This window comes from Petaurus breviceps, unplaced genomic scaffold (assembly GCF_028583685.1).
Source record: "Petaurus breviceps papuanus isolate PSGF00001 unplaced genomic scaffold, PetGlider_PUasm1.0 131, whole genome shotgun sequence".
NCBI classification, from domain to species: Eukaryota; Metazoa; Chordata; class Mammalia; order Diprotodontia; family Petauridae; genus Petaurus; species Petaurus breviceps.
In genome coordinates this window covers 5,791,651-5,817,475 of record NW_027185674.1, presented here as the reverse complement: position 1 = coordinate 5,817,475, position 25,825 = coordinate 5,791,651, and the positions used below count along the sequence as shown (strand labels likewise).

Genomic DNA, 25,825 nt, shown 5'->3' with positions numbered 1-25,825 from the left:
CTTAATTGGTAATTCTACCTATTATCAGAAATTCCACCAGTCTGCATTCTAAGCAAGGGACAACATGATTTTGTATTTTTCAGCTCAAATTAAGATAACTTCTTAATTCCTCTTTTCCCTATTTTTCCACTTATCCCCCAAAACTGCATCATTAATCTACTACTTTTATACAAAACATAACACAACGAAAACAAAATAGGAAAGATCATGGCAAGAACCATAAGAAACATATTTGTTTACTTCTTTACACTCCGTTTAAATTTTTGTTCAAAATTTCATGAAGTACCAATTATCTTTCTTAAAAAGGGGACATTCACTCAGGATCTTTGAAAAGTCCTTTCATACTTATCAAGTCTTATGCTATACAAATATATAAAATCAAATGTCTGTCCTATTTGTATTATATAAAGATTTTGACAATCAAATTGCCAAGTATTTTAGTATCACGGAAAGAAGTTCAAAATATTCTGGATTCCACAACTGACTAAAAAATAAAACGCAGAAATGATGCCCAAAGACTAAAACACCAAGATACTGTCAACACAGACTAAGTTTTTCAAGTCTGTTTTGTAAGTTGGTAGAAAGAACTCTGGGACTTTCTTCAGTATACATGATCAGAATCTCTTGGTAGATGTAATTTAGGAAACTCTTATTTGCAGTGGGTGAATAATGGTTTTTATCAGGTATGCAGTAAAGGAAGCTGATATTATTTATATTCCTCTCTACTCTTCACTTTTAATTTTAATGACGAGTGGGGGAATGGAGGGTATTCCTAAGTTCTCAAAAGATATCTCAGTATCTTAAGAAGCAAACTACAAAAAAACTTTTGAGTATAGGACCAGAAGCAAACTAAGGGTCTGTCATTCAAGGACCAAATTAGTCAAGTTTATAAAAGATCATCAACAGATGGATTATCCAATAGGTAATATATTTTGGGGGCACAGAAACTGATCACAACCTTCTACTAAAGTATGGAGGGGTTATGATCAGAAATGGTAGAAAGCAGGTAGCTTTCTTGATCAAGTAACTTTCCTTAATTTTCCCTGGGAGAAAGTGGCTGTTTTAAAAAGAAAAACTTTTTTTGACCTGTCAAATTAGCTAAAGGAAAGATGCAATTTATCAAACTCTCTGGCATACAAAAGGCCCCCCCCCCAATCCCACTTCCCTTGACATGAGGTTCTCTTAGTGGGTCACAACATCTTCTTCCTCAAGAATAACTTCGCAGCATGTGTAGCAAAACTGCTTTGAACACACTGCACCTAGACAAAGGCACATTAAAATATCCTTCAGGACACAAAAAACACCAAACATTCAATTATGAACTGTAGTTCATAAGGGTGCTTACAAGTGTCAAGCTCACATGGAAGAATTATGGAAAAGTAATAAACTTTAAATGAACAAACCCTTTGGTTGGGCTGTTTTGTGTCTCCGCCATAAATATGCATTTTCTTTTGGCAGGAGGTTCTTCTTCATCATCAGAAGAGCTCTCTACTGTTAAGTCAATAACATCTACTTTCTTCTTGCTTGTCTCACTGGCCACGGTCACTGAACAAGGTTTACTGAGGACACTTGAACCTGGACAGAAAAGAGACAAAGAAATAATGGTTTTAGTAGGAAAAAAGGTCCTAGTCCCAAAAGATAGGATGCTTAGTTTAGTAGGAGAACAGTGCCGACTAGTCTATAATCTTAAATTTAATTATCATGCAAACCGTATTTATCTGCTAGTAAATGAACATTTGCCACAAAGTACTAAATGAGCAAGAATGGGTAGAAGAGCAAAATTCCATGGCAAATACGGGGAAAAACTATTAACAATATACCTTCATATAAAAAAAAAGTATCCATTTTTGTCTCAAATCTAGAAATCCTACCAAAATTATCTTATACATTTTTAAAAGCTATGATAATCATAGTAATTTGGGGGTGGCTAGGTGGAGTAGTGAATAGAGCACCAGCCCTGGAGTCAGGAGGACCTGAGTTCAAATCCGACCTCAGATACTTAACAATTACTAGCCATGTGACCGTGGGCAAGTAAGTCACTTAACTCAAATTGCCCCTCCAAAAAAAAAAAAAAAAAGCATGATAATCATAGTAATTTGACTGTTTATGTTTATAGTTCCTGTCCATTAATAAGGATTATGGTAGTATAATTCCAGTATTTTTTCCTTTCTATTTTGCTTAATACAATTTGTTACAAACAAGGTAATGAACATTACCCTCCTGATTATTATCTCCAACAAAATTTGGTCAGAAAAATGGAATGAAGAAAACTAAATTAACCAATTTTGCTACTTACTTGAGGTGGAACACAAAGTTATTAGTTAAACTGAAATTTTGAGAATATTGGTGGATTTCAATTACTCTACACTATCTTTTCCTCATTCAAAGAGCAAATATACAGCAAAATTTCAGATATCAAGATTTATAACTAAATTTAGTCACAACAGGGACTACTTAAAAACAAACAGTAAATTCTTTGGCAATACCATTTGCAGAAAAAATTTACAAAAATCACCTAAATACTTAAAAAAAAAAAATTAAATTCATTCCAAAGAGATACTGTTCCTTAGGGCTAGCTAACCTTCAAGATAGTTGGCTATTTTCCTTGAAAGTCTGGAGTAAAATACAGACATTTGTAAGAACTGCTTTTAATGGTCTGCACAATATACAGCACACCAAGTGGGCCACAAACAGCACTGTTAGTGGCCCACATGCTAAATAAATACTACCCAGGCCTGCTCTATAACAAGCAAAAGGAACTATGATGATTATGAGGAGACTGGGTTAGGTGGTCCTTAACATCCATGACACCTCTAAACCCATGATCCTATGTGTCTGTGTGTATTTTAAATATGCAGCAAATACAATAATGTATTACAGCTCAGAATACACACTTAAGTAAAAATTAATTTTCATTTATGAATTGCTATAACCCAAATGAACATCAAAACTCAGATCTGGTAGCCAAAGGCAAAACCGGAGGGCAAATCCCTGATTTTCTTAATCAGGTACTCGGCACATACTTTCTATTTTCGTACACTGTGGACTTGAAACTTTAAGTGCTTCTTTCTTCGGTCTCATAGGGCACCAAGAACCATCTTCTTGGAATTTAATCTCATCCACATCAGAACACTCATTGAGAATTTCCATGAAGAGCCTTTAAGCCAAAAAAAAAAAAAAATTTTACAAGTATAATTCAAATTTTTGTACACAAAGCGAGATAATAAAGAAAGTAATAAAAATTATGTTGTTGACTAGAACTATGCCGATAATGAATAGCATTTTCCAGGGCCTTATTTTCAAAGTACTTTCTTCCTGTTTTCTTAAATAGAAAAAGTGAGAAAACAATATTGTGGTATCTCTAGCTTACAACATTATTACCTGAAATATTATCTGCCTGAAGTCAACAAATATTGGCAAAACATAATAATTCCTTTTTTTTTTTAAATATAGAATACTTCATAAATTTGCATGCCATCCTTGCTTAGGGGCCACACTAATCCTCTCTGTATGGTTCCAATTTTACTGAATACACTATCAAAGTGAGCAAAACAGTTAGTTTTCTAACTTTCATTTACTAACATGGTTTCTCAAACAACTTTTTTTCAAACCTTTTTGGATATAGCAGTTATAAAATATGGACTAAGTATAGTATCAAGGACAAGAGTGTTCCATCAATAGGAAAGGGAGATAAATATTGAATCTCATTTTAACATTACCAATAAAAGTCACAAAAAAAGTCAAGACAATTTATTTCAGGAAATGGCTAATGTAAAAAAAAAAATCTTTATTGTTTCTTCTCTCTCCAAAGAATGGTCTTTACCATACAGAATTATTGAAATCTTGACCCTTAAGATATTTTATTAAAATCAAAATGATTTCATGGCAGAGAGAGAAAAGTACAGAATATCTAATAAAAAACAATTACTATAGCATCCTCAAATTTAATAAGACCATATGATAGCTATATTTCCCTCTAAAATGCAAAAGAATGTAACAATAGATTGGTAGAGTGATAAGATAGAAAGAACACTGGATCTGAAGCCTCAGGATGTGAGCCTGACTCCTGGCTCTGTCCCTCACTACCTTGTTCCAGTACTTGTTTCCTGGCTCCTTATCTATAAAATGAAGGGATAAGACTAGATGACCACTAAACTTTCTTACAGCTCTGAATTATCTATCCTAGGAGACACAGCAAAAGAACATCAATAAACATTTCCTTTATCTTCAGCTACAAATCGAGGGGGACTTAAGTTGTAGAATTCTAAAATTAGCATCCATGTAATAACAGTCATTATGAATTTACTGAAACTTCTATCCATTTTCCCTGCACAAGTTTTTTCCTGGTAGAGTTTATGGTTAAAACATTTCAAAACTGCTATAAATCTGTAAAGTCACCTGTGATTAGGAATTGTACCCCTAATTATTTACCCCCAATGCAAAGTATCCAATAGAGCCAAGTACCTCGGTTGGACATAAATCGGCTCCATAAGGACACGGACCAAGTCAATTTTCTTTGTCTCTCCCCAACACCAAACACAGTGGTTAGCTTACAGCAGGCATTTAGAAATGTCTGATGAATAAGTAGGTAAAAAGAAGGCCTAAATACAAATATAAAATACAAAATACAATGAATGATTGTCTAGGAGGAATATAGTAAGAAAGGACTATAGTGGACGACGTATTGAATTATGTCACCAATACAATATCATTACTAAAAATGTTAACAGATGACCTTGCTATATAAACAGGAATATTACAATGTTAGTAATTGTTTCACTTGTCTTTAGACTCTTAAAATGATGAATCTAAATTTGGTGGTCCTTGAGAGATGTGTGAAAAAACTTAAAAGTGCCCCAAGATTTAAAATAAAACAAAAAAACCTCAAGAAATACAAAAATTAGCATTCACTAACCACTAGGAAGAATATGGGTGAAGGGGAGGAAGAGGCACAGAATATTCAATAGCTTTTGAGATCCATAAGAAAAAATTATACTTTGTCTTACATGGTTTAGACAGAATAAATTAGGAGTCTGTTCATGTTTAGGATTTTATTACTAAGCACTGAAATAAAATTAAGTTTAATTACACTGGAAATTCAAAGCACTGGCTTGTGAGAAATATGAAGAAAACTAATTCATGAAGGAAACTACAGAAGATGAAAAGGGTTCATGACTCCAGTTAGGCCAGGATCTGTTATGACACCCTCTTTGCACTCCCTGCTCGTCGCCACTAATGTGTTTCTACTTTAGAGTATCAGCCGGGGGCTCTCTCATGCTGCTTTTATTTGTATTCCTAGTACTTCTGGCAGCTCCTGACACACAAGCACTTCACCAATGCTTGTTGCCTGCCTATTGTGAAGGAGTCACAGCAAAGAAAGGATGATTAGAAAGGTGAATTCAGAATTTTTCTGCTACCAATGCCCATCAACAATCTGTGCGTGTTTGAGGGGAAAGGGATCAGCTAATTACTGATTTTTCACACTTGAGTCTGGAAAATGACCAAATGACCAGTTATTAGAACCAGAGGGGTATTAAGAAAAATAAAATGAGTTTGGGTTTTTTTAATCAAAGTTTCCCGATAACGTCCCCTAGTTAAGGTTTCTGGTTACATTTCAGACATTTATGTACTGGGCAGACACCTGCTAACATCCCCTAGTTAAGGTTTCTGATTACATTTCAGACGTTTGTGTACTGGGTACTGCTAATTATTAATTATAACTAAGAACGGGAGCAGGACAAGAGAAATAGCACAGCAATTTGACAACCTATAATATAAAAATCCATAGTCTGGCTATTGAGACTTTCTTTTACTTTTAAGGATCAGAGCATTTTGCCAAAAATAACAAAGGTTTCAACTGCACCAGTGAGGGTGAGGGGAACTTTGGCTAGAGATGTGCAGATTGTGTGGAAAAAAAAAAAAAAAGGGCCGGGGGGGGGGGGGTGTCTGCTTTTTTGTCTTCAGTACTAACAAGCATGTAGTGTACTGGCTATGTGCAAACCTGTTTCCTTCCTGTAGAAAGGCCTGAAGAACAAACTTCTTGCTACGAAGCATGCAGCAAGAAAGAGTAACAACTCCGCAGGGGTGGGTGGGGAGAGAAGATCAAGAGGGAAAAAAGAGAAGACGACCATGGAAAAAGAGGGAGTCTAAGTATGAGACACATGGGCCAACACAGGGGGTAGAATGATCAATACAGGCTGAATCAATACAATGAGGGCCTAGTAAGTTTCTGAATACACATATAGACGCATGCATACACACACCCAGTGATTTTTTCCCCTTCAAATGGGGTCTTTTTTCATAATAAATGAAGGCTTAGTGACGCAGGTAGGAGTATATACCGAAAAGATTGTTTTAGAAAAACAAGATTATCAATGAAATTCAAAACCAAAAAGAGAGAGACCCAACCTTAAGGATATATGATGCCAAAGGCTGTTCTCTCTTCAAACAAGAGAAGCAATAGCTTCTATTCTATTCCTAGACAATAGGAAGGTCAGTTTAGGTGTCTGGATGGATAATAAGCTGCCAAGGATCTGACTGAATTCACATCCAGAATCAGTGACTCTATCCCATTCCAAGGCAGCACTTCCAAAGGTACACTACATGTGAAAAGTACACTTAGCACTGGTCTCACACTTGACCTGAATATGGTCTAAGTGGCGAGAGACCTAGTGCTTAGGCATGAAGACTAGTCATGGGGGATGGAGGCGTTGTTTTTATCTGTTTAGTGCAACACAAATGTAATCTGTTCTACAGTAAGGAGACCTTCAAAACCATGCATGTCCCAGCTGGAGTTCCCATACCCCAGGATCCAATGACAGTGAAGGGCTCAGTCATAAATACCATCCCCCATCAATACGCTTGGTGGTAACAGGGAGAATCTTAGTTTTCTCTATCATTAAGAGCTGAAAAAAAAGTCCTGAGGACGTTCATGACAAAGAAGGAGCAGGAGGCAGCCACTTCAAAGGGCCTCCATTCTTCCGTGGGATTGGAATGTGGCATTTTCCCTTAAGTCAAAAGAAATTGTTCCCTGGGCAAAGAGGAAGCCCTCAAGAATGCAGGAAAGCTCAAAGTATATCCAATAACAAGCTGGTTTTTTTCCTTTCTGTATATCAATTACTAGGAGCATAGTTTTCTTTGCCTACACAAAAGGCAGTCTACTGCCAAATACTCATCCATTATATAAAGGAGTTTGGTGGTAAGAAAAAGATAAAGCATAGTAGTTTTCTCAGTCTAATAAAACAAGGCAAAATGGGTATTGGCTCCAGGAGTATGACTACCTCATTTCCAAGATGGCAGACAAAAGTAAAAAAAGATTCATTTGGAAAAAGAAAACATCTAGAATATTTGGAGAAATAATGAAAAACAACAGGATTGAAGAGAAGCACTCTTAGACTTCAAACTGTATAATAAACTAGTCATCAAAAGCTTTTGATCATTGGTTACAAAATACAGAAATACATCAATGAACAAACCAGACAAGGAGAATCAGAAATAGTGGAATTCAACAACCTAGTATTTGATAAACCTGAAAACATTAACGATTTAAGAAAGAACCCTTAATCTGATAAGAACTGCTAGGAAAACTGGAAAGCAAGGTGGCAGAAATTAGGCTCAGACCAACATCTTATGCCATATTCCACAATAAACTCGAAATGCATGTGACCTGAAAATTAAAGATCAACCACCAAAAAAAATTAAGGAAAGCAGATCATATACTTTTCATTTGGATAGGTATTTATAACCAAGAAAGGGATAAGGGCAATGATATAAAGAAAAATAATTTTGAATACATAAAAATGAGAAACTTCTGCACAAACAAAATTATTGCATCTAAGATAAAAAAATAGTCAAGGAATAAATGTTATCAAATTTCTCAAATGAAGTCTAGTAATCAAGATTTTATATACAACCCCCACACATCTCTTCAGGCTTTTTTGAGGTTATTGGCTATGTTTTGCTGATTATTTTTTCTCTTTTCCCCTTTTTTTCTCAAAAAATATTCTTTATTATATGGAATGGCTCTCTGGAAGGAGAGGAGCAGGAGAAAAGTTATGTAATGTGAAAACAAAAGATAGCAATACCTTTTGTTTTAAAGAGATCACAGATAATTTTACAGAGTATATTCAGGTGGGTGTTGGGACTCAAAGTCAGAATGCAAGTAGTTCAGTACCTGGTTTACAATCTCTCTCCATCCCAACCCCTTTGCCTCATCACTGGGTGACTTCAATATAAATGTTGATGTATGTCTATCTGATCACCACGTTCTCTTAGTTCCTCAATATTCCTCAACTTCAATGACATGTATCATTCAACCTCACATCCACATAGGGTTAATCACAGTTTTTTCATCATTGATGATTTTCATTATCAATCACAAGTGTTCCATTTACATGACAAAGAATCCTGAAATTCCTTCTTCCAACTAAAATTTATTACCATTCCATCTCTCCTTTACTTTTCCTAAATCCCTTCATCAATACGGTTACCTTCATTGTTTCCATCCCTCAGTATTCACAACACTAACCTCTGTCTGGATTTATTTTCCTCCCTTCCCAGTCTGGACACTAGTTAACTAGTTCAATTCTACATTTTTCTCTACTTTCAAATCCCTTGCTCATTTGTCAACAACATGAATCAGGATATCAAGAGCAATATCTGACTATCTGTCTCTCTAACTAGAGAGATAATTAGAAGACCCTAACATTAGAAAAATGTAGGTAGAAAACACAATGATCCACACTAGACATTCCCATTGGATTCACTTTATCTGTACTGCTACAGTACAGTTTAATTCACCCTGAGAACAAAAGGTGATATGATTTAAGTTTATACAATCAAAAGTATATAGACAGGATGAACACAGATGGTTAATAAAACTCCAAAATAATACACTGTACCTCTTGTAACCCGAAAAGGGTAGTTTTCTTTTTAGAAAGTGCAAATCAGGTACTATTAAGCACAATAAATTTATTTAAGTCACTGAAATACAAATAGGTTTAAAATTAGGCTTAGATAAATATATGACAAATTTCTTATCGGTTGCTAAGGGAAACTAAGATGTTTTTGGATAAATATCTATTCCTCCAAAACCAGTGCTAGAAATGGTACGGGTGCCTCCCCAATGTCAACTTGACACTAAACTTGGGAGAGAATATTGGGTTGGATAGGTTGTGGGTCCTAACTAGTATGACATTTCTCACATTTTATTCTTAAATTTAACAGTCATTCTCAATTCCTCAATTTCCATTTGAGGAATTCTTTATTTAAAAGAGCTGGTAAAACGCAGTCTTACATGGGTCCTACGCGCCTTCATTAATCCCCTGGGTTTCTCTGAATAGGGAAACAGTTGGGGCAATAAATAGATAGGTATATTGGGAAATAAGACTTTCCTAAGTAGAGACAGGAAACTGTAATCCTTGCTCATCACAAATCATTAAAAGAAATAAATTAAGCTTACTTAATGTCAAAAAAAAAATCTAAGAATTAAGCTTATTTCATCTCAAAAAAAATTTAAGAAAAAAATTTTTTTAATATAATCAAGAAATGTCTCTTAAATTAGTTGGATTGGGGAGAGATGGGAGGGCAGATATATGAGAGGGCAGACTAGGGGAAGGAGTAATCAGTATGCTTGACATCTTGGAGAGAGATGGGGAGAAAATTTGGAACTCAAAATCTTGTGGAAATGAATGCTGAAAACTAAAAATAAATAAATTCTGGGAAAAAATTAGCTGGATTATATACATGAAAAAAGACTCTTTCTGCCATGATCAATAGGTTGTACAAAAGGGAAAAGTATCAATAAAGTAAAAGACAGGACTAAACTTACCCATCTAGTATTAGACTTTCATAGGCAGCCTTTTTGTCACACACAGGACAAATCCAGGTAGGCTTCTTTTCATTCATTTGTAGGTAAAGAGCAGCATCAAAACATTGCAGATGCGTGCATGTCACAGCACGACATGGAATCGTCAGTCTCATTTTTCCTAGCTAAAGGGTAATACAAAATGGAAACTACATTTCATAAAGTTGTTTTAAAGAAATATAATAAGAGAAATTCAATTACGTTAAATAAAATTTATTCTTCAGCAAAACAATATACAACAGGATTTTGCTAGGCTTACTATCCTAATAAACAGCAATACAAGTTTAACTGTAAAAAGCAAATCAAGAAAATTATCTACCCATTTGGTAAAATATACTTGGGATTCGATGAAACCCCAAAAAACTGTAAAACTTTCAGACATTAGCATGCTCTTTAATGCAGTGGTAAGCAACTAATGAAAGACAGCTAAAGGCTTTGTACATCTCCACTAACCATTCAGGACAGCTTTTTATTTCTCCCTTTGTTTTTCTTACTTCCCTTCTTTCTTCAACTTCTTTTTCCATCTCATCTTCCTTCTCTACCACCTCCCTATCCTGTACCACTTTAGGTTTTCCAGCGGCACCCATGGAAACTAGGGATGACACATTTAGCGTTGTATGTATTGCTCAGAGCCTTAAAAAAAGTTACTGACTTCTTTACTGCCCTTATTTAATGCACTGAAATAGCTTTATTTTTTTTTCCTCGGGTGCTCTGTAAATACAAATCCCTAAATTGCCTAAATTGCTACAGATGCCTGACTATGGGATAAAATAACCCTAAATTCTCAAAGGCAGTATCATAGAAATAAGCTAACTCTGATCCTCTAACCTTAGAAGGCTCTAATCAAGGATTCTTGACCTTTTTTATCAGAACACTTTTGATGGTGTGGAAAAGCCTATGGCCCACTTCTTAGAATATTACTTTTAAATGCATGCAATTCCAAAGGAATCCAAATATACTGAAATATCAATATAATCAAGACAGGTTAAGAACAACTTCAGGGCCTCAGGTTTCTAAGAATTCCTTTTCTAAGTGATGGGGCAAAGAAGCTCATAACCATAATTCTGATTACTAGATGATTACATCTTTGCCCCTTGTAAGCCATAAATAGGGAAAAAATACAAAATGGCCTTCGGGCATTATCAAGTCTGCTTTGTTTCCTAAGAAACCGTAGCCAAGTGGTCACATAGGGTTTCAGACCATCCACAAACAATATATTAATTATAATTGCAAGATTTCTGTCCAAAGACCAATAAATCGACACGTTATTAGAAGATCCACACTAACATTCTTATTATAAATGAGAACAAAAAAATATGAAGTCGAAGCTAAATATAATGACAGTTCAATTCATCTTTCATGACTCCAAGATCAGTATTCTGCTGCACCATACAAGTTGATCTGCTGATGTTTTATGATTGGCATAGTAATCTTTGTCTAAAAGAAGCATGATTTGGAGCCAGATCCTAACTATTAGCTGTGTGTGCTGAATAAACTACTAATAACCTTTCCGAATTTTCCTCATTTGTAAAATGGAGCCATTATTGATATTATCTACCACAGAATTGTTCGCAAAGAAAAAACTGGACTCCCTAAAAAATGTCAAGCTTTACATATGTATGTATGTATATACAAACATGGTCTTTTCTCCCACCCAAGGTTATCTTAAATTTCTTCTTGAGAATTGGCAACTATATCCTGTGCAATATATACATGGTAGGATTTGAATAGTGAACTGAAACATCATTAATTACTAAAAGGTACTAGAGACCTCCATATTGGCATTTCTCAGTACCGGTATGTAGTTTTTCACAGTAATTTGTTATTAATTTGCCAATTGTTCTTGGTGAGATAAGCCACATAAAGCATTCTGCAAACTTTAAAGCACTGTATAAAATTATCTATTATTACAATATTAATAAATTGCCACAAAACTGAACACCATAAAATTTTAATGACCAAGTTTGGTCCCAAAGAGATGTTACTTATCCCATCTTTTTTTTCTTCCTTTTAAAAAAAAAATTTTTTTTTTTTTTGCAGAAATGGAGGACTATGGATGTGAAACAAGGCTTTTTACATGTCAGACTTTTTAAATTTGTTGATTAATTTTGCTAAATTCTTCCTCTGCTCTTAAAAATTGTTTGTTATAAGTGATAGCCCTCTGCGAGAAGACAGGGAACAAAGTAAGGGGGAAGGATACATAAGAAGTTGGTGATATAAAAATGAAAGACACCCATAAATATTTACATTAAAGAATATTAACAGACAATTCTTTTAAACCCAAGGCTGATTTCAGCCTGTCTCTCCTTCCACTGTCTCTACGATATTCTTTTAGGTCATTACCTCTTATAGTCAGTTTGGCTATCCTCAAGTAACTCATTTGGATATTAGCCCAAGCAAAGAATAATTAACAAGATGAATCTGCTGCATACCCCTAAATCATAGTTAATCCATGCATTACTCCCCTATTAGAGTAGACAAATATTAGATTTCTATCAAAAGACAAAATTTCTTAATGAATAACTTCTCAAAAGTTTCAGAATAGGAAGCAGGACCTCTGCTGGAAAAATCTAAACAAATTTTGGAGCTGCAGAACCCACAAAATGACACAGCGAAGCTAACTTCCCGCTGAGGACAGCCCAGCAGGCCAGCGCAGTGCTCTGGGAGCCGAGCCTAGCTGCACGCCAAGGCTTTAGCCCCAGGGTGGGCCTGCCCAGCCACCAGCCAGAGGGACTCCAGATCAGCAGCAGCTGTGGCCGTTTCCAGATTTATCAACACATAGATGCGAAGGACAAAGTGAGAGGTCAGTGCAGTCTGGACTCTGGGACCCGGTAAGTAGGAGTGTGTTTCTCGCCGCTGAGACGCCAGCACAGCCAGCCAGTTGCCACGTGGCAGCTTTAGCTCCTGGCCTGCAGAGTGTAGGGGGAACAAGCACCAGTCTGAGGGGTAATCGCTCTTGCTTTAACCTGCTTGGATCTGGATTGCAGTCTAGGGTGGAGGTCCTGGGGTGTGTGTCCGGCTTGCCAGAGTGTGTGGAGACCTCAGAGAGGGCACCCATCTAATACCTCTGGCAGCAGAGAAAACCCCAGCATTTCAGACGAAAGCTCCCCAGTCTGGTGGCAGAGTCCTACTGTGGCAAAAAGCCCAGGGGTCAAGTGACTGAGGGGAGACATGACCAGGAAAAGGAAACAAAGCAGACAGAAGATTCCAATGTTAGACTCCGATTTTGGGGACAAAAAGGAGCAAAGCATGGAACAGGAGGAAGACAGTGAAGTCAGAACTCCTGCACCAAAAGCTTCCAAGGAAAATACAAGCTGGTTACAGGCCATAGAATACCTTAAGAAGCAGATAAGAGAAGTGGAGGAAAAACTGGGGAGAGAAATGAGAACAATGCAAGAAAATTACCAAATGAGAGTCAACAGCCTGACTGAGGAAAATAACACCTTAAAAAACAGACTAACTGAAATGGCAAAAGAGGCTCAAAAAGGCAATGAGGAGAAGAATGCCTTAAAAAGCCAAATTTGCCAGATGGAAAAAGAATCTCAAATGCTCCATGAGGAGAATCATTGCTTCAGAATTAGATTGGAGCAAATGGAAGCTAATGACTTTATGAGAAATTAAGATGCTGTTAAACTGATCCAAACAAATGAAAGAATAGAAGGCAATGTGAAATATCTCATGGGAAAAACCACTGACCTGGAAAATAGATCCAGGAGAGATAATTTAAAAACTATTGGACTTCATGAAAGCCATGATCAAAGTAAGAACCTAGAAATCATCTTCCAGGAAGTTCTCAAAGAAAACTGCCCTGATGTTTTAGAACCAGAGGGCAAAATAGAGGTTGAAAGAATCCACCAATCACCTCCTGAAAAAGATCTCAAAAAGAAAACTCCTAGGAATATTATAGCCAGGTTCCAGAATTTCCAGATTAAGGAGAGAATATTACAAGCAGCCAAGAAGACACAATTTGAATATTGTGGAAACACAATCAGGATGACCCAGGATCTGGCAGCTTTTACGCTGAGGGATCGAAGGGCTTGGAATATGGTATTCCGGAGGTCAAAGAAGCTGGGATTAAAACCAAGAGTCACCTACCCAGCAAAACTGAGTATCATGTTTCAGGGGAAAATGTGGTCATTCACTGGAATAGAGGACTTTCAAGCATTCTTGCTGAAAAAACCAGAGTTGAATAGAAAATCTGACATTCAGATACAAGAAGCAAGAGAAGCATGAGAAGGTAAACAGGGAAAAGGAATCATAAGGAACTTATCAAAGTTGAACTATTAACATTCCTACATGGAAAAACAATAATTGTAAGTGATGACACTTTTCTCAGTAGTTGAAGGGAATAGAAATATATATATATGTCTATATATGAGGGTATATGGGCATATGAATACATGTGTGAATGTGTGTATATATGTTTACAGGTGTATATAGATAGAGGGCACAGGACAAATTTAATAGGAAGGGATGATACTTAAAAGGTGAAATTAAGAGGTGAGAGAGGAATATAATGAGAGGAGATGGGGAGAGAGAGAATGGGGTAAACTATCTCATAAAGAAGAGGCAAGGGAAAATGGTTACAACGGAGGGGAAGAACAGAATGGCAAAAGGGAATGGGTCAACCTTATTCTCACTGAATTTGGCTCGGGGAAAGAATGAAATACACACTAAATAGAGTATCTTGCCCTTCAAGAGAGAAGGCGGGAAGGGAATGAGAGGGAGGATAATGGAAGGGAGGGCAGGCTGGGGTGGGGAGGGAAGTTGGAAGCACTCACTTTTGAAAAGAGACAGGATCAAAATAGACTAAAAACAAGTGGGAGGTGGGATGGGAGGGAGGGAAATATAGTCAGTCTTTTACAATATATCTACTACATTATTGTTTTGCATTAGCCGCACATGTACAACCTATACTGAACTGCTTATCTTCCCAGTAGGAGTGGGTGACAAGGGAGGAAGGGAATGAATCTGGAATTCAAAGTTTTAAAATCAAATGTTTAAATATATATATATATACACTATTATTAATACTATTTTACATGTAATTGGGAAATAAGATATGCAGGCACTGAGGCATAGAGATCCACTGGCAAAGTCGAAAGGGGTATGGGAGAAAATATGGGAGAGAGCAGATTGGAGGAGGGGATATCCTGTGGGACTGCTATTTTGGGGCAGTGGGTAGGGGAAAAACGGGGAGAAAATTTGTAATTCAAAATCTGGTGGAAATAAATGATGTAAATCAGAAGTTAATAAAGCATTTAAAATCTTAAAAAAAAGTTTCAGAATACATTTATTCTATATTAGATGTCTTATAATCTATGACAAATAAAAATCATATCAATGTAAACATATTATGTTTAACACTGTTAAACTGGGAACCCCATGAAAAAAAAAGGTGCTAGATTCTGAAACAGTTACGAACTCTGATCACTGTAATGACCAACTATGATTCTAGAAGAATGACAATGAACTACATTATTCACCCTGACAGAGAGGTATTAGATTTAAGATGCAGAATAAGATATATATTTTTTGGACATAGATAGCATGGAAATTTATTTTGCTTGATTTTGCATATGGGGCAGCAAGCGTGTGTCATCACCCCTCCACTCCCAATTGTGGGGGGTGAGAGAGAAAATAAATGCTTGTTAATTGAAAAATAAAAATGTTTAAAAATGATGTTAGAGAAAACTCCCCGTTATGGGGAGGAGTTAGTTCCACAGGAACAGAACTGAACCAAGTAGAGTGAGGAGCTTAGGAATGTTTATATAGTGAAACTGGTCAAAATGAGCCAAAGCAGCCCAGAAGGCTTGAGAGTTGTAGCTTTCTATCAAAGGGTAGGGTGTTATTGTAGTGAACAGCTACATCTTAAGAAAGTTAGTGGTTGCAATCACATGATGTAATGTATGCCTCGAATCTCTCCACAAAGTAAAGGCTTTTGGACTACTTTGTGGCTTCACTTACAGGACACATCAGCGATACCCGAAGACTGGTTGTAGCAATTTCACTGTCAGGATCTGCAGTCAGCTTCTCTTTTACTTGAAAAATACAAACAGAAACCAATGTTATCCAGGCACAGCTTGCCTCAATCTATAAACAGAAACTTCCAAATACTGCCAAAAGGTAAAAAGAGAACTGAAAGAAATGCTTGGTGTGTAACATTGTTTTTAATGTCAGTCACAACTCCAGTATTAGCCTTTTAAATATCTTGTTTTTTAGTAAGTTAAAATTCAAATCCCTCAAAAACAATGAAACAAATAAGACTTCCAAGATGATCCACAGGTCATAGGCTGTGGGACACACACAGAAATGAGATGATGTTGGGAATGATCCTTTTCTTATATAAATGTTTGAAACTGCCTTAACTATTTTCTTATATTGAGTTAAATTCCATACTGGAATGCAAAGTTTATTAAATTTCTCAAAAGAGGGGGCACCTGAGGTGGGAAGGAGAGAATACAGATATAAAAATATAATGAGACTATTTTAAAATTTTTTAAAAAGGTAAATAAAAACATTGTTACTAAGTCTGTGTGTAGTAAGGTAAAGGAAACCATTCTCATTAAATGACATAATTCTCCCCCAAATATCCAAGAGATGCCAAATACAAACACTGTTTGTTCCCTTTTACTGAACTTAGGTTCATAATTCATTGAAGCCCTAGTCTATTACTGCCAAGAACAGCTGGATTCCAGGCAGCTGGGCAGAGAATAAACAAACTGAGAATAAATTTTTCTGATCTTTAGAGAAATGAGCATATTTAGATGTGGGTAAGAAAGTCAACACTGCAATGAGGCAAAGATCAGGGAATGGCTTCCTGTCTGCTTGACCTTACAGCACTCTACTGTAGGGTAAAGGATTGTTTTCACATCATAGAGCCTCCTCCCTACACTGGGTCCAATCCACAATTCTAATCAAGAGTAGGTGAAAAATTCTCCTTCATTAGGGAAAAAAAAACTAAAATTAAATAAATTTTTTAAAAAACAATTCTAATCTCTGCAAAAATGTTCATTTATAAACACTGGCTGGGAATAATTTCCAACAACCTCCAAAGAATAATATCACTCAAATAATTGGCACTATTAAAATGGCTACTTGAAAAACACACACATTTTTGTGTACTATAGTCATTTGTAATACTGACTAATGGGAGACGAAATGATTCCTGCCTAATACTATCTATCATGAGAGCTAAATTAAGAATTCCTACATAACAAAAAGCAAATAATATTGGTCAATATACCTTTAACAGGGAAATCATTTTCTTGCTTTGAAAGAACAGCTTGTCAGCTATTCACTGGAGTCATAAGAAATAAGTTGCTACTTTCAGGGCTGTTAATTGTAAAGAGATTAATAATCCACAGAGGCAAAATCATAATTACAATAAACCTTCATGAAAACAGGTCAAAGGCTGATCCCTAATTTTCCTTCAGATCAGACCTGATGATAGGTAGCCAACATTAACACGAATTTTATATTATTTAAGTTACTATGTGTAATGTTAATGGAATCTGAAGATCTCCCATGCCTCTTTGTATTGGCAAGTAAGCAGGTGCTTGGCACCTTGTTTCAAAAGTTAACACCTGGGGGCAGCCAGGTGGCTCAGTGAGTAAGAGCACCAGTCCCAGGGTTGGGATGACCTGGGATCGAATCCAGGCTCTGATACTTAGCACCACACCCAGAAATAATTGGCTGTGTAACCTTGAGCAAGTTACTTAACCCCTATGTTTACCAAAAAAAAAAAAAAAAAGTTAACACCTTGTTTAAGCTATTTAATTAACACAGATGTAGTTAACCTGGGGAGGAAGGTGCTGATATAGCAGGAGGGGGAGGAACAGGGAAGAGCTACGCTGTATATAGGTAAGCGCACCAGCAGGACAGTCAGAATTTTTCTCTCAGTGAGCACCTGCAGCTGCAACTTCTGCTGAGAACTCTCTTATGGGAACTTCTGCTAAGAACTTCCAAGAACCAGGCTGAGGAACTACCACGAGTGAGAGAGGAGGGTCCCTGCTTGAGGGAGGGAGCCTGTTCTGTTGTGAAGGCTTGGGAATGTGAGTGTTCTCTACATTAACCATGTTTATCAACTTCCTGGCTACTGTAATAACTTTGGCTTTCTGGTATTTGAATAAAGGCTTTGGTTCTGCCCTCTATGTGGAGAGTCTGCTGCATTTTGTGATTTACAACTATACCAGCATATTCATAACAACTGTGGGTGTAGTGAATATTGCATCATTGTTACACTATGGAAGAGGGATTCCAGCAATACCAGCCTCACCTTTGCTGTATTTCACAGGATGGAGAGCTATAAAGGAAGTGATAGACCATCTAGTCAAATCTTCTCATTTTAGAGAAGAGGAAATCAAGTCCCAGGACAGGCTCCAAGACTTAATAATAAGGGCCATACATATAGAAGTAAGTAGTAGCGTCAGGATTCCAATCCAGTTCTTCTTACTCTAAAGTCAAACCTCATTCTACCCATCCTATCACGCTGACTCAACAAAATATTTCCCCACAAATGTTTCATACTCTCAGTTTTGGATACATTACTTACTTAGTGCTCTGGAATGATCAGGATTTCGAATACCTTTCATTTTCAATCTCTGTAACAACATGGCTGATGTCAGCTGCCGTACAAGATACACAGACATGGAGTAATTCTACAAAAAAGTTATAATCTTAGTTAATGATGAGAAATAAAATTCTCCTAATTACGTGTTCAAAATTAGTTTTCCACGAAACCATGACAACTCAGGCAAAGAAGGAAAGAAAAAAGAAAAGCAAAGAGCAGAGGAAAAAAGAAGGAAAAAAACCAACTCTTTCAGAGGAATGGAGATCTCAATCAATCACAGATGCTTCATATCCAGTTGCTAATATATCCATGAAAGGCAATGTGTTCTAAAACTGGGACCACTAATCCATACATAATGATCCCTGTGGGCAGCATGATTTAGTTTTAAAACGTATTAATATTGATGTTTTATTGTCTTTCTATTTATTTTTCTAGGTATTTCCCAGTTACATTTTGTTCTGGTTCAGGTGGCGCTCCGGAGTCTGGTGGGCTGCATTTATCCCTGGTCACATGTCTGACACATCTGATATATGGTACTGCAAGTCCAGAATTCCAAGTTATAATTCTGATCATAGACTATCTGCTCTGCTACATGCCCACAGATATATCACAACAAATCTTGATCTTGGCTTCCTAATAAGGAATAAAGTGATAAACAATTCCTCTCTTTGGGGAAAAGAGGTGGTAGACCAAACACAGGTTAAAACAGGAAGAAATGGTGATAAATATAACTAAGGACCAAAAAAAAACTTGGTAGAATTTGGTTAGCCTGAGGTCTGCATGGAGAATTCTCACCCATATGGGCTGTGAAAAGATAAATACACATAAATGATAAATTCTTAGCAGACTTCCTTTTTCTTTCAAAAATCAACTTTTATATACATAGAGTACCCCAAAAGTTTTAGACTTTTGAGAACATCCTGTATGATGTATATACTACATATATCTACACACATACATATTATTACATAAAGAAAATCCATTGAACACAAACAAAAGGTGAAATTGTGAAAACAAAAACAACTAACAAGTTGTCACAAAAGTTAAATAGAGAGCAAACAATACTTAACTAATTCTATTACAGAACTGTTCACTATAAAATTATTCAATCACCTACACGTCTTGTGAGCCTTTCCAAAAACAGTTATGTTCTATACAGGTAGGCTTTTTGTTTTTGAATAAAATCTTAAGTATTAAATAACTGATCATTTATAATATGTTGGTTTTATTATATGCTGAAAGAGAAAAGTAAGCTGCTCATCATTCAGGGTTTCATGGAAATGTTCATCTTGACATTGAAGTTCTAAATCAAGAAAAATGGATTATTTAAAGAAAAAATTGACTAACTATACTTAATAGTTTATAGATTTTTTTTTACACAATCATATTTTCTCTCTTTGTATCTTGAAATGCTTGTTCGTTGATGAATGTTAAAATTTCACAATGATTAATTTTTTAAAATAAGCCGACCATTTTATAAGACTGGTTCATTCAAAGCATTAATTTAAAAATTAGTCTTGAAGACACAGTCCTATTTATCAATAACCCTAGTAATGAGCAAGAATGGAAGTGAAGGGAGAAAGTGAATGTACCCTTCAAGAAGACACATAATGATATTCTAATAGTACTAAGTACTTAAGTAGATTAGATTAGTACTAAGTACTTAAGTAGATTAGATTAAGTACTGAATATATATATTTTTTTCATCTTTGATACTGTCATATCCCTGGGAAAAAAAATTCTTCAACAAAGGTATCTTAATTTCTCCATTTACAAAATGGGAATTCTTACTCCCCTTCCCTCACTACAGGTTCAGAGAACACAGTATTATTCAAGTTAATTCTAAAATGAAAATTCTAAACATCAGTTTCAAGGAAATGAGGCTAAGATTGTAATGCTGGCTGGAGTAAAGTATCAGCACATCTGGCCAGTATCATTTACTTAAAGAAATGAAATTCTGAGTAAACATGCTCCTAAATGATACCCTCCAATATCATGTTTTAAATGTGCCAGATACCTGGTAGTCTAAAGAAGGGATAAAAACCAATATTTTTAATTACCTTTTAATTGTGATCGAGCAGATCTGCAATGTTTTCCCCACAAAGGGCCAATTTATCTTTGTAGAACTTTGATACTTTTCATAAAAATATAACAAACATTCCTGCAAAAGCTTACAATTTACTGGATACTGTTTTTTTTAAGTACAATACTTATAACCCATTTTACTTAAGGAACATCAAAAATGAATATAATTTCTTCTCAGCAAAATAAGAGTCGGACACTCAAGAAGTATTACCTCTCAGTACAGAAAATAAAATCATTGAAACCACCCAGTTAACTTTATTCAATAACTATTATACTGACTTTCAAAGATAACAACATGGAATATTTAGTGGACAAAGGGTCAGCCTCAGTCAGAAATCACCAAGTCAGGAAGAGCTAGGTTGAAGTCTCATCAAAGACACATATAGGGGTGGCTAGGTGGCGAAGCGAATAGAGCACCAGCCCTGGAGTCAGGAGGACCTGAGTTCAAATCTGGCCTTAAGACACTTTACATTCACTAGACATGTGACCTTGGGCAAGTCACTTAGCCCCAACTGCCCTCCAAAATGCAAAAAAAAAGGGACACATACTGACTATAAAGACCCTGGACAAATCATCTAACCTTTCAGTACTCTAGGCTAAGACTTTATGTTGTAGATCTGCTCCCGCGTAACAGGATCTTTAAAGGTCAGAACTAGTTTCATAATAACACTAAAGATGCTATATTAAAATGCTTTCTTCTTTTCCAACTATTCATCTGTAGGAAGTCCATTTTCTTCATATTAGTCAAACAAAATAACATAACAGATTAAATGCATAAGCAGATGAGACTCAAGCTGTCCTCAAATAGGTGTTTTTCATTAAACATGTTATTTATGTTAACATGTAATTGATGTATTGTTCTTTTTTTAAGAGATCCTGAATCCAAAAAATTTGAGAATTGCTACCCTACACCAATAAACTCACAGGTCTGGATAAAACAAAAGAAAAATTTTACCTTTCCAATTTCAGATGCCCACGAAATGGAAATCTGGTTTGGCACAGCAGAGGATAACCTAACTAGAGATGTAATATTTAAGGGGCGCCCCTGGCGTTTCTGTTCAATTCCATTTTTGGGAGGTGGTGCATATCCCTGCAATGAGAAAAATAAATTGAATTCTCTGGGGAAAAAAAAGTATCCTTTCTTAACTATTAAAGTAAGCTATATGGGGTGGCCAGGTGACTCAGCAAGTAAGAGCACCGGCCCCAGAGTCGGGACGACCTGGGATCAAGTCTGGGCTCAGGTACTTAGCACCACACCCAGGAATAACTGGCCATGTAACCTTGAGCAAGTTACTTAACCACAACTGCTTTAAAAAATAAAAAAAAAAACTAAAAAAAATAAAATAAAATTTAAAAAGTATGCTATAAGAAGGTCTTTATTAGCTAACAAAAATAGCTAAAATTTATATTCCTTTTTCAAACTGAAATATAAATGGAGGAAAGAGAGAAATTAGAGATTCTCCCCCTTCCAATGTATACTTCTGTTCTTCCAGGGCTCTTGTCACAAAGATAATTAACTGGTTTAATGTTGAGGATGTGATGGGTAGATATGAAAGGAAATAAAGGGGATACTGACAGAGAAAAAAAAACCCCCACAAAGAACAGCCATTCATTATAAGTATATAAAGAAAAAGGATCAAATTTTCCTTTAAGTACTAGTTATGAAATGAAAAATAGATAAAAAATATATCAATGGATGTGTTTTATCTTATAAATTTCATGTAGAGCCATAAAATTTAGACACACAACATTAAGGTTAAGTCTCTGAAGAAAAACTGGGTTTCTGTTGCTCCCACCCCCACGCTCTTTCAGCTCATCTAGGACATTTTAGCCTCTAATAATCTGATTGAAAACACCTATTTCTTCTAGTAGGTGTGCCACTTCATCCAAATACTTCAAGCTATCTTCTTCAAAATGTGTTCACAAGACCAAGATCTTAACATAACTTTGTCTGAGGTGCTGAAATGGGAAACAGTCTTATAAAAAACCGCCTAGGCAGCTTCCTGCTTAAGAGAGAAATCCTATGTTCACCGAAAGAATCCAAAATAGCACATCTGAGGGGGAGGGACAGTGCAGGGGAAGGAGAGCTGTTTGAAAGAAGTTCGCTTATCTTCCTCTTCCTGTACACAAGTTTTATGATTGTGAGACTGGCACAACACCCCAATTACTGCCCACCAATCCCCACAATCCCAGTCTGCTGCAAATACAGAAGAACTATTAAATGGTTCCTCCTCTTTGCCTTGACTTTCTGACAGGGACTGAGTGGACAGAGGAGGAGGGATTTACGGCTCTGAAGACAGTAGTCTCTAAAAATTAAGGCACTTAAGTTTTTGTTGTCTGAAATTTAGGCCACTCCAGTACATATCTAACAATAAGAACTCCATTCCCAAAAGAGCGCTTTCATTTTATTCAATGTGGTTTTCCATGGAACCAACGAACTCTGAGTTGGATGAGCCTATAGTCAGCTCCTGGCCAAGCATGCAATTTATATACAGGAGCCCTAATAAGGAGCTGTCAAGGGTGGGGAACCTGCAGCCACATTTGGTCTTCTAGGTCCTTGGGTGCAGCCTTTTGACTCAGTCCAAGTTTTACAGAAAAAATCCTTTTATTAAGGTGATTTTTTTCGGTGAAGTTTGGATTTAGTCAAAGGGCTGCAAATGAGTACCTAAAGGGTCACTAGTGGCCTTAAGGCCACAGGTTCCCCATCCCCATGATCTACTTAATGCCTAAGAGGCATCTGAGGAAGAAATCCACCAGTTTTCATAGGCTTAATGTGAGAGCTATCAAAGCCTACACACTGGCCACTAATAACTGGCAAGAATAATGTTCCTTAAAGATGATGGAAAAGTAATGGACAAAGAAATGAGAGCCTAGATAAGAATAAAGAAAGTTTTAACAAATACTTCAAATCTCAACTCACCTATCAAACTCCTCAAACTGCCTTAGATTTGATCTCATGGTATTTTGTATTCCTTTTAAGCATTTATCACATTCCAATTTGTAGTATATTTAACTATGTAACCTTGATTACAAACTCCTCGAAGAGAACAATCATTTCTTCATTTACTCTATCTTTCTCAATGCTTCACATAGTATATACTACATCACAGCATACAGACTTGATGAATGAATAAAAACTTATTTGGGTAAAGAATACTAACTTTTTCAATATTATTTTATTTATTTTATAGGTAGCAAAAAACACTGAATAAACACAGAAATAGATTTACCATGTTTGGAAGTGTCACATGGATCTCCATAGATAAGAAAGTACCCATAAAAGACTTAGAGGAAAAAATTCACATGTAAATGAGGAAGGATGGCACAACATAATATTATTTATTTCTAAATACTATAAAAAGAAATGCCACACTGCCTGAAACATAAACCACATCTTCAGGGATAAAGAAATCTATTTGAAAGGAAACACACACACAAATATTCTAAAATAATAATTAATAAAAAGTGCAGAGATTTAGAAAAATCTGATTTTAGTAAAAAGTATCATCTATATTTTCATGAGCTGTTAATTTCTACAAATGAGGTTAACCTGAATTAAATTCAAGAAGACATTTCGCAAATCAGAAAGAATAAATGCTTGTAGTTACATTGGCAATTGAAACTTTGAAAAGAAAAGCTTGTATTCGAAAAAGCTTTTTTCATTCCATATGATGCTATAAATTTTAACTTTACTTATGGTCATCCAGATCAAATTTTCACACTGAAATGCTGTTTAAAACTATTTCATAATTTTTGGCCAAACTGTCATTTTTTCCCATCTGATTACGTGTATTTATTTTAACACACATTACATAAATTTAAGAAACAAAAAAAAAACCAAAACAGGAATCCAATTACTCCAACTTACTGGCAAAGGAAACAGCTTCCCATTTACTTTTATGCACAGACTATTGGGATAATTATCCTCTTGAGGACAGCTAGTCTCTGCTAGGCACAATCTGTATTCAAAGAGAAATCATTCTTTAAAAATGTAATCAAACATTTAAAAACAGGCCTGTAAAATGATGTTTTAGTCAGAGTAAAAATATTGATTTAACAATATCAAAATCACCTTAGTTGTACTTGGACAGTGTAATCTCTTCGACCACCTGGCAAAAAATCCCTGTTGGAAAGAAAGAACCTTGGTTAAGGAAGTACAACTAGTTTTTTTCCAAGGAATATTTCTTATATTAAAAACTTTTTTTTTTTTTAAGCAATCGGGGTTAAGTAACTTGGTCAAGGTAACACGGCCAGGTGTTTCTGGGTGTGGTGCTAAGTGTCTGAGCCCGGATTCGATTCCCAGGTCATCTCGACACTGGGGCCGTGCTCTTACTTGCTGTGCTACCTGGCCGCCCCTATATTAAAAACTTTTAACAGATAGCATATTCCTACAATGACATTTTCATTTTCTCTCCCAGTCTCATTAGCCAAATAATCCATAATCAATCCATTAATTTTTTTTTTCTTTTTGGAGGGCAATTGGGGTTAAGTGATTTGCCCAAGGTCACACTGCTAGTTTTTGTGTCAACTGTCTGAGGCCACATTTGAACTCAGGTTCTCCTGACTCCAGGGCCGGTGCTCTATTCACTGCACCACCTAGCCTCCCTCCCCAATCCACTAAAATTAAAACAGATTCATTTACTTGGAAATTTGAAAGATGCTTTATACAGCAGTGGATACTCAAAGGCATTTAAGTATGATCAATATTCAAAAGGAAAGTCCTTAGTTTCATAAAAATTGGCAATTCCAAAACACATATTTGCTCCATAGCCACAGAACGCACTGTTAACACACAAAAAAGTGTTGCTGTAGGTCCACAGACAATTGTACATGACAACTTGGATTAATCAAAATAAATCAATCACCGTTCTTGAAAAACCCAAGTCATAAGCAAAAGTCCTATGGATGATGGGTCAGCTGCTTCAACTTATATAAAATTATGTGGCCAAGTAATGTAGTTTCTAGATGGAAACCCAATGCAGCACTAGATAATCACCACCCCTAAGAATGAAGTTCCTGAGCCATTACCACAGCTACTGCCAGTCAGTACTGGGTCCTCTTTACCAACATGGAAAGAATGTTAAGTGATCTTTTGCTCAGAAGTCTTAAGTGGCCTCACTTCCCAATCCATTTAAGTAAGTCTTCTTAATACCCCAATAACTCATAATTGTTCCTACCATACTATTTCTCTTCACAATAATGCCTGATGATCTGATTATCCAAATATTCCCTATTCTTCAATAATCATCTCAAGCCAACAATGATTAACTTCCTTTCCTAACCACTCATACCATTGTTTGTTC

At 36.0% G+C, this 25,825-nt stretch overlaps 1 protein-coding gene and 1 non-coding gene across 6 annotated transcripts in view; both read right to left on the bottom strand.

The window, feature by feature from the left end:
- Window positions 1-25,825, bottom strand: part of PIAS2 (protein inhibitor of activated STAT 2) — a 93,186-nt gene that overhangs the window by 14,410 nt on the left and 52,951 nt on the right. For 3 of the 5 annotated variants that reach the window (XR_011171723.1, XM_069104778.1, XM_069104784.1), the window contains exons 4-11: window positions 24,595-24,645; window positions 24,391-24,481; window positions 21,478-21,612; window positions 18,420-18,525; window positions 15,833-15,906; window positions 9,830-9,990; window positions 3,024-3,157; window positions 1,404-1,575 (exon numbers count right to left, since the gene is read on the bottom strand). Coding sequence is in view for 4 of the 5 variants with exons in the window: in XM_069104778.1 (XP_068960879.1) it covers window positions 1,404-1,575; window positions 3,024-3,157; window positions 9,830-9,990; window positions 15,833-15,906; window positions 18,420-18,525; window positions 21,478-21,612; window positions 24,391-24,481; window positions 24,595-24,645 (924 nt within the window). In the remaining variant the exon portion in view is untranslated. Of the gene's footprint in view, window positions 1-112; window positions 1,260-1,403; window positions 1,576-3,023; window positions 3,158-9,829; window positions 9,991-15,832; window positions 15,907-18,419; window positions 18,526-21,477; window positions 21,613-24,390; window positions 24,482-24,594; window positions 24,646-25,825 lie in introns of those variants that run through there. The other 2 variants (XM_069104799.1, XM_069104793.1) reach the window with 2 other exon arrangements.
- LOC138174593 (U6 spliceosomal RNA) lies at window positions 3,444-3,546 on the bottom strand. The gene has a single exon (XR_011171779.1). It is a non-coding gene; the product is annotated as a U6 spliceosomal RNA (small nuclear RNA).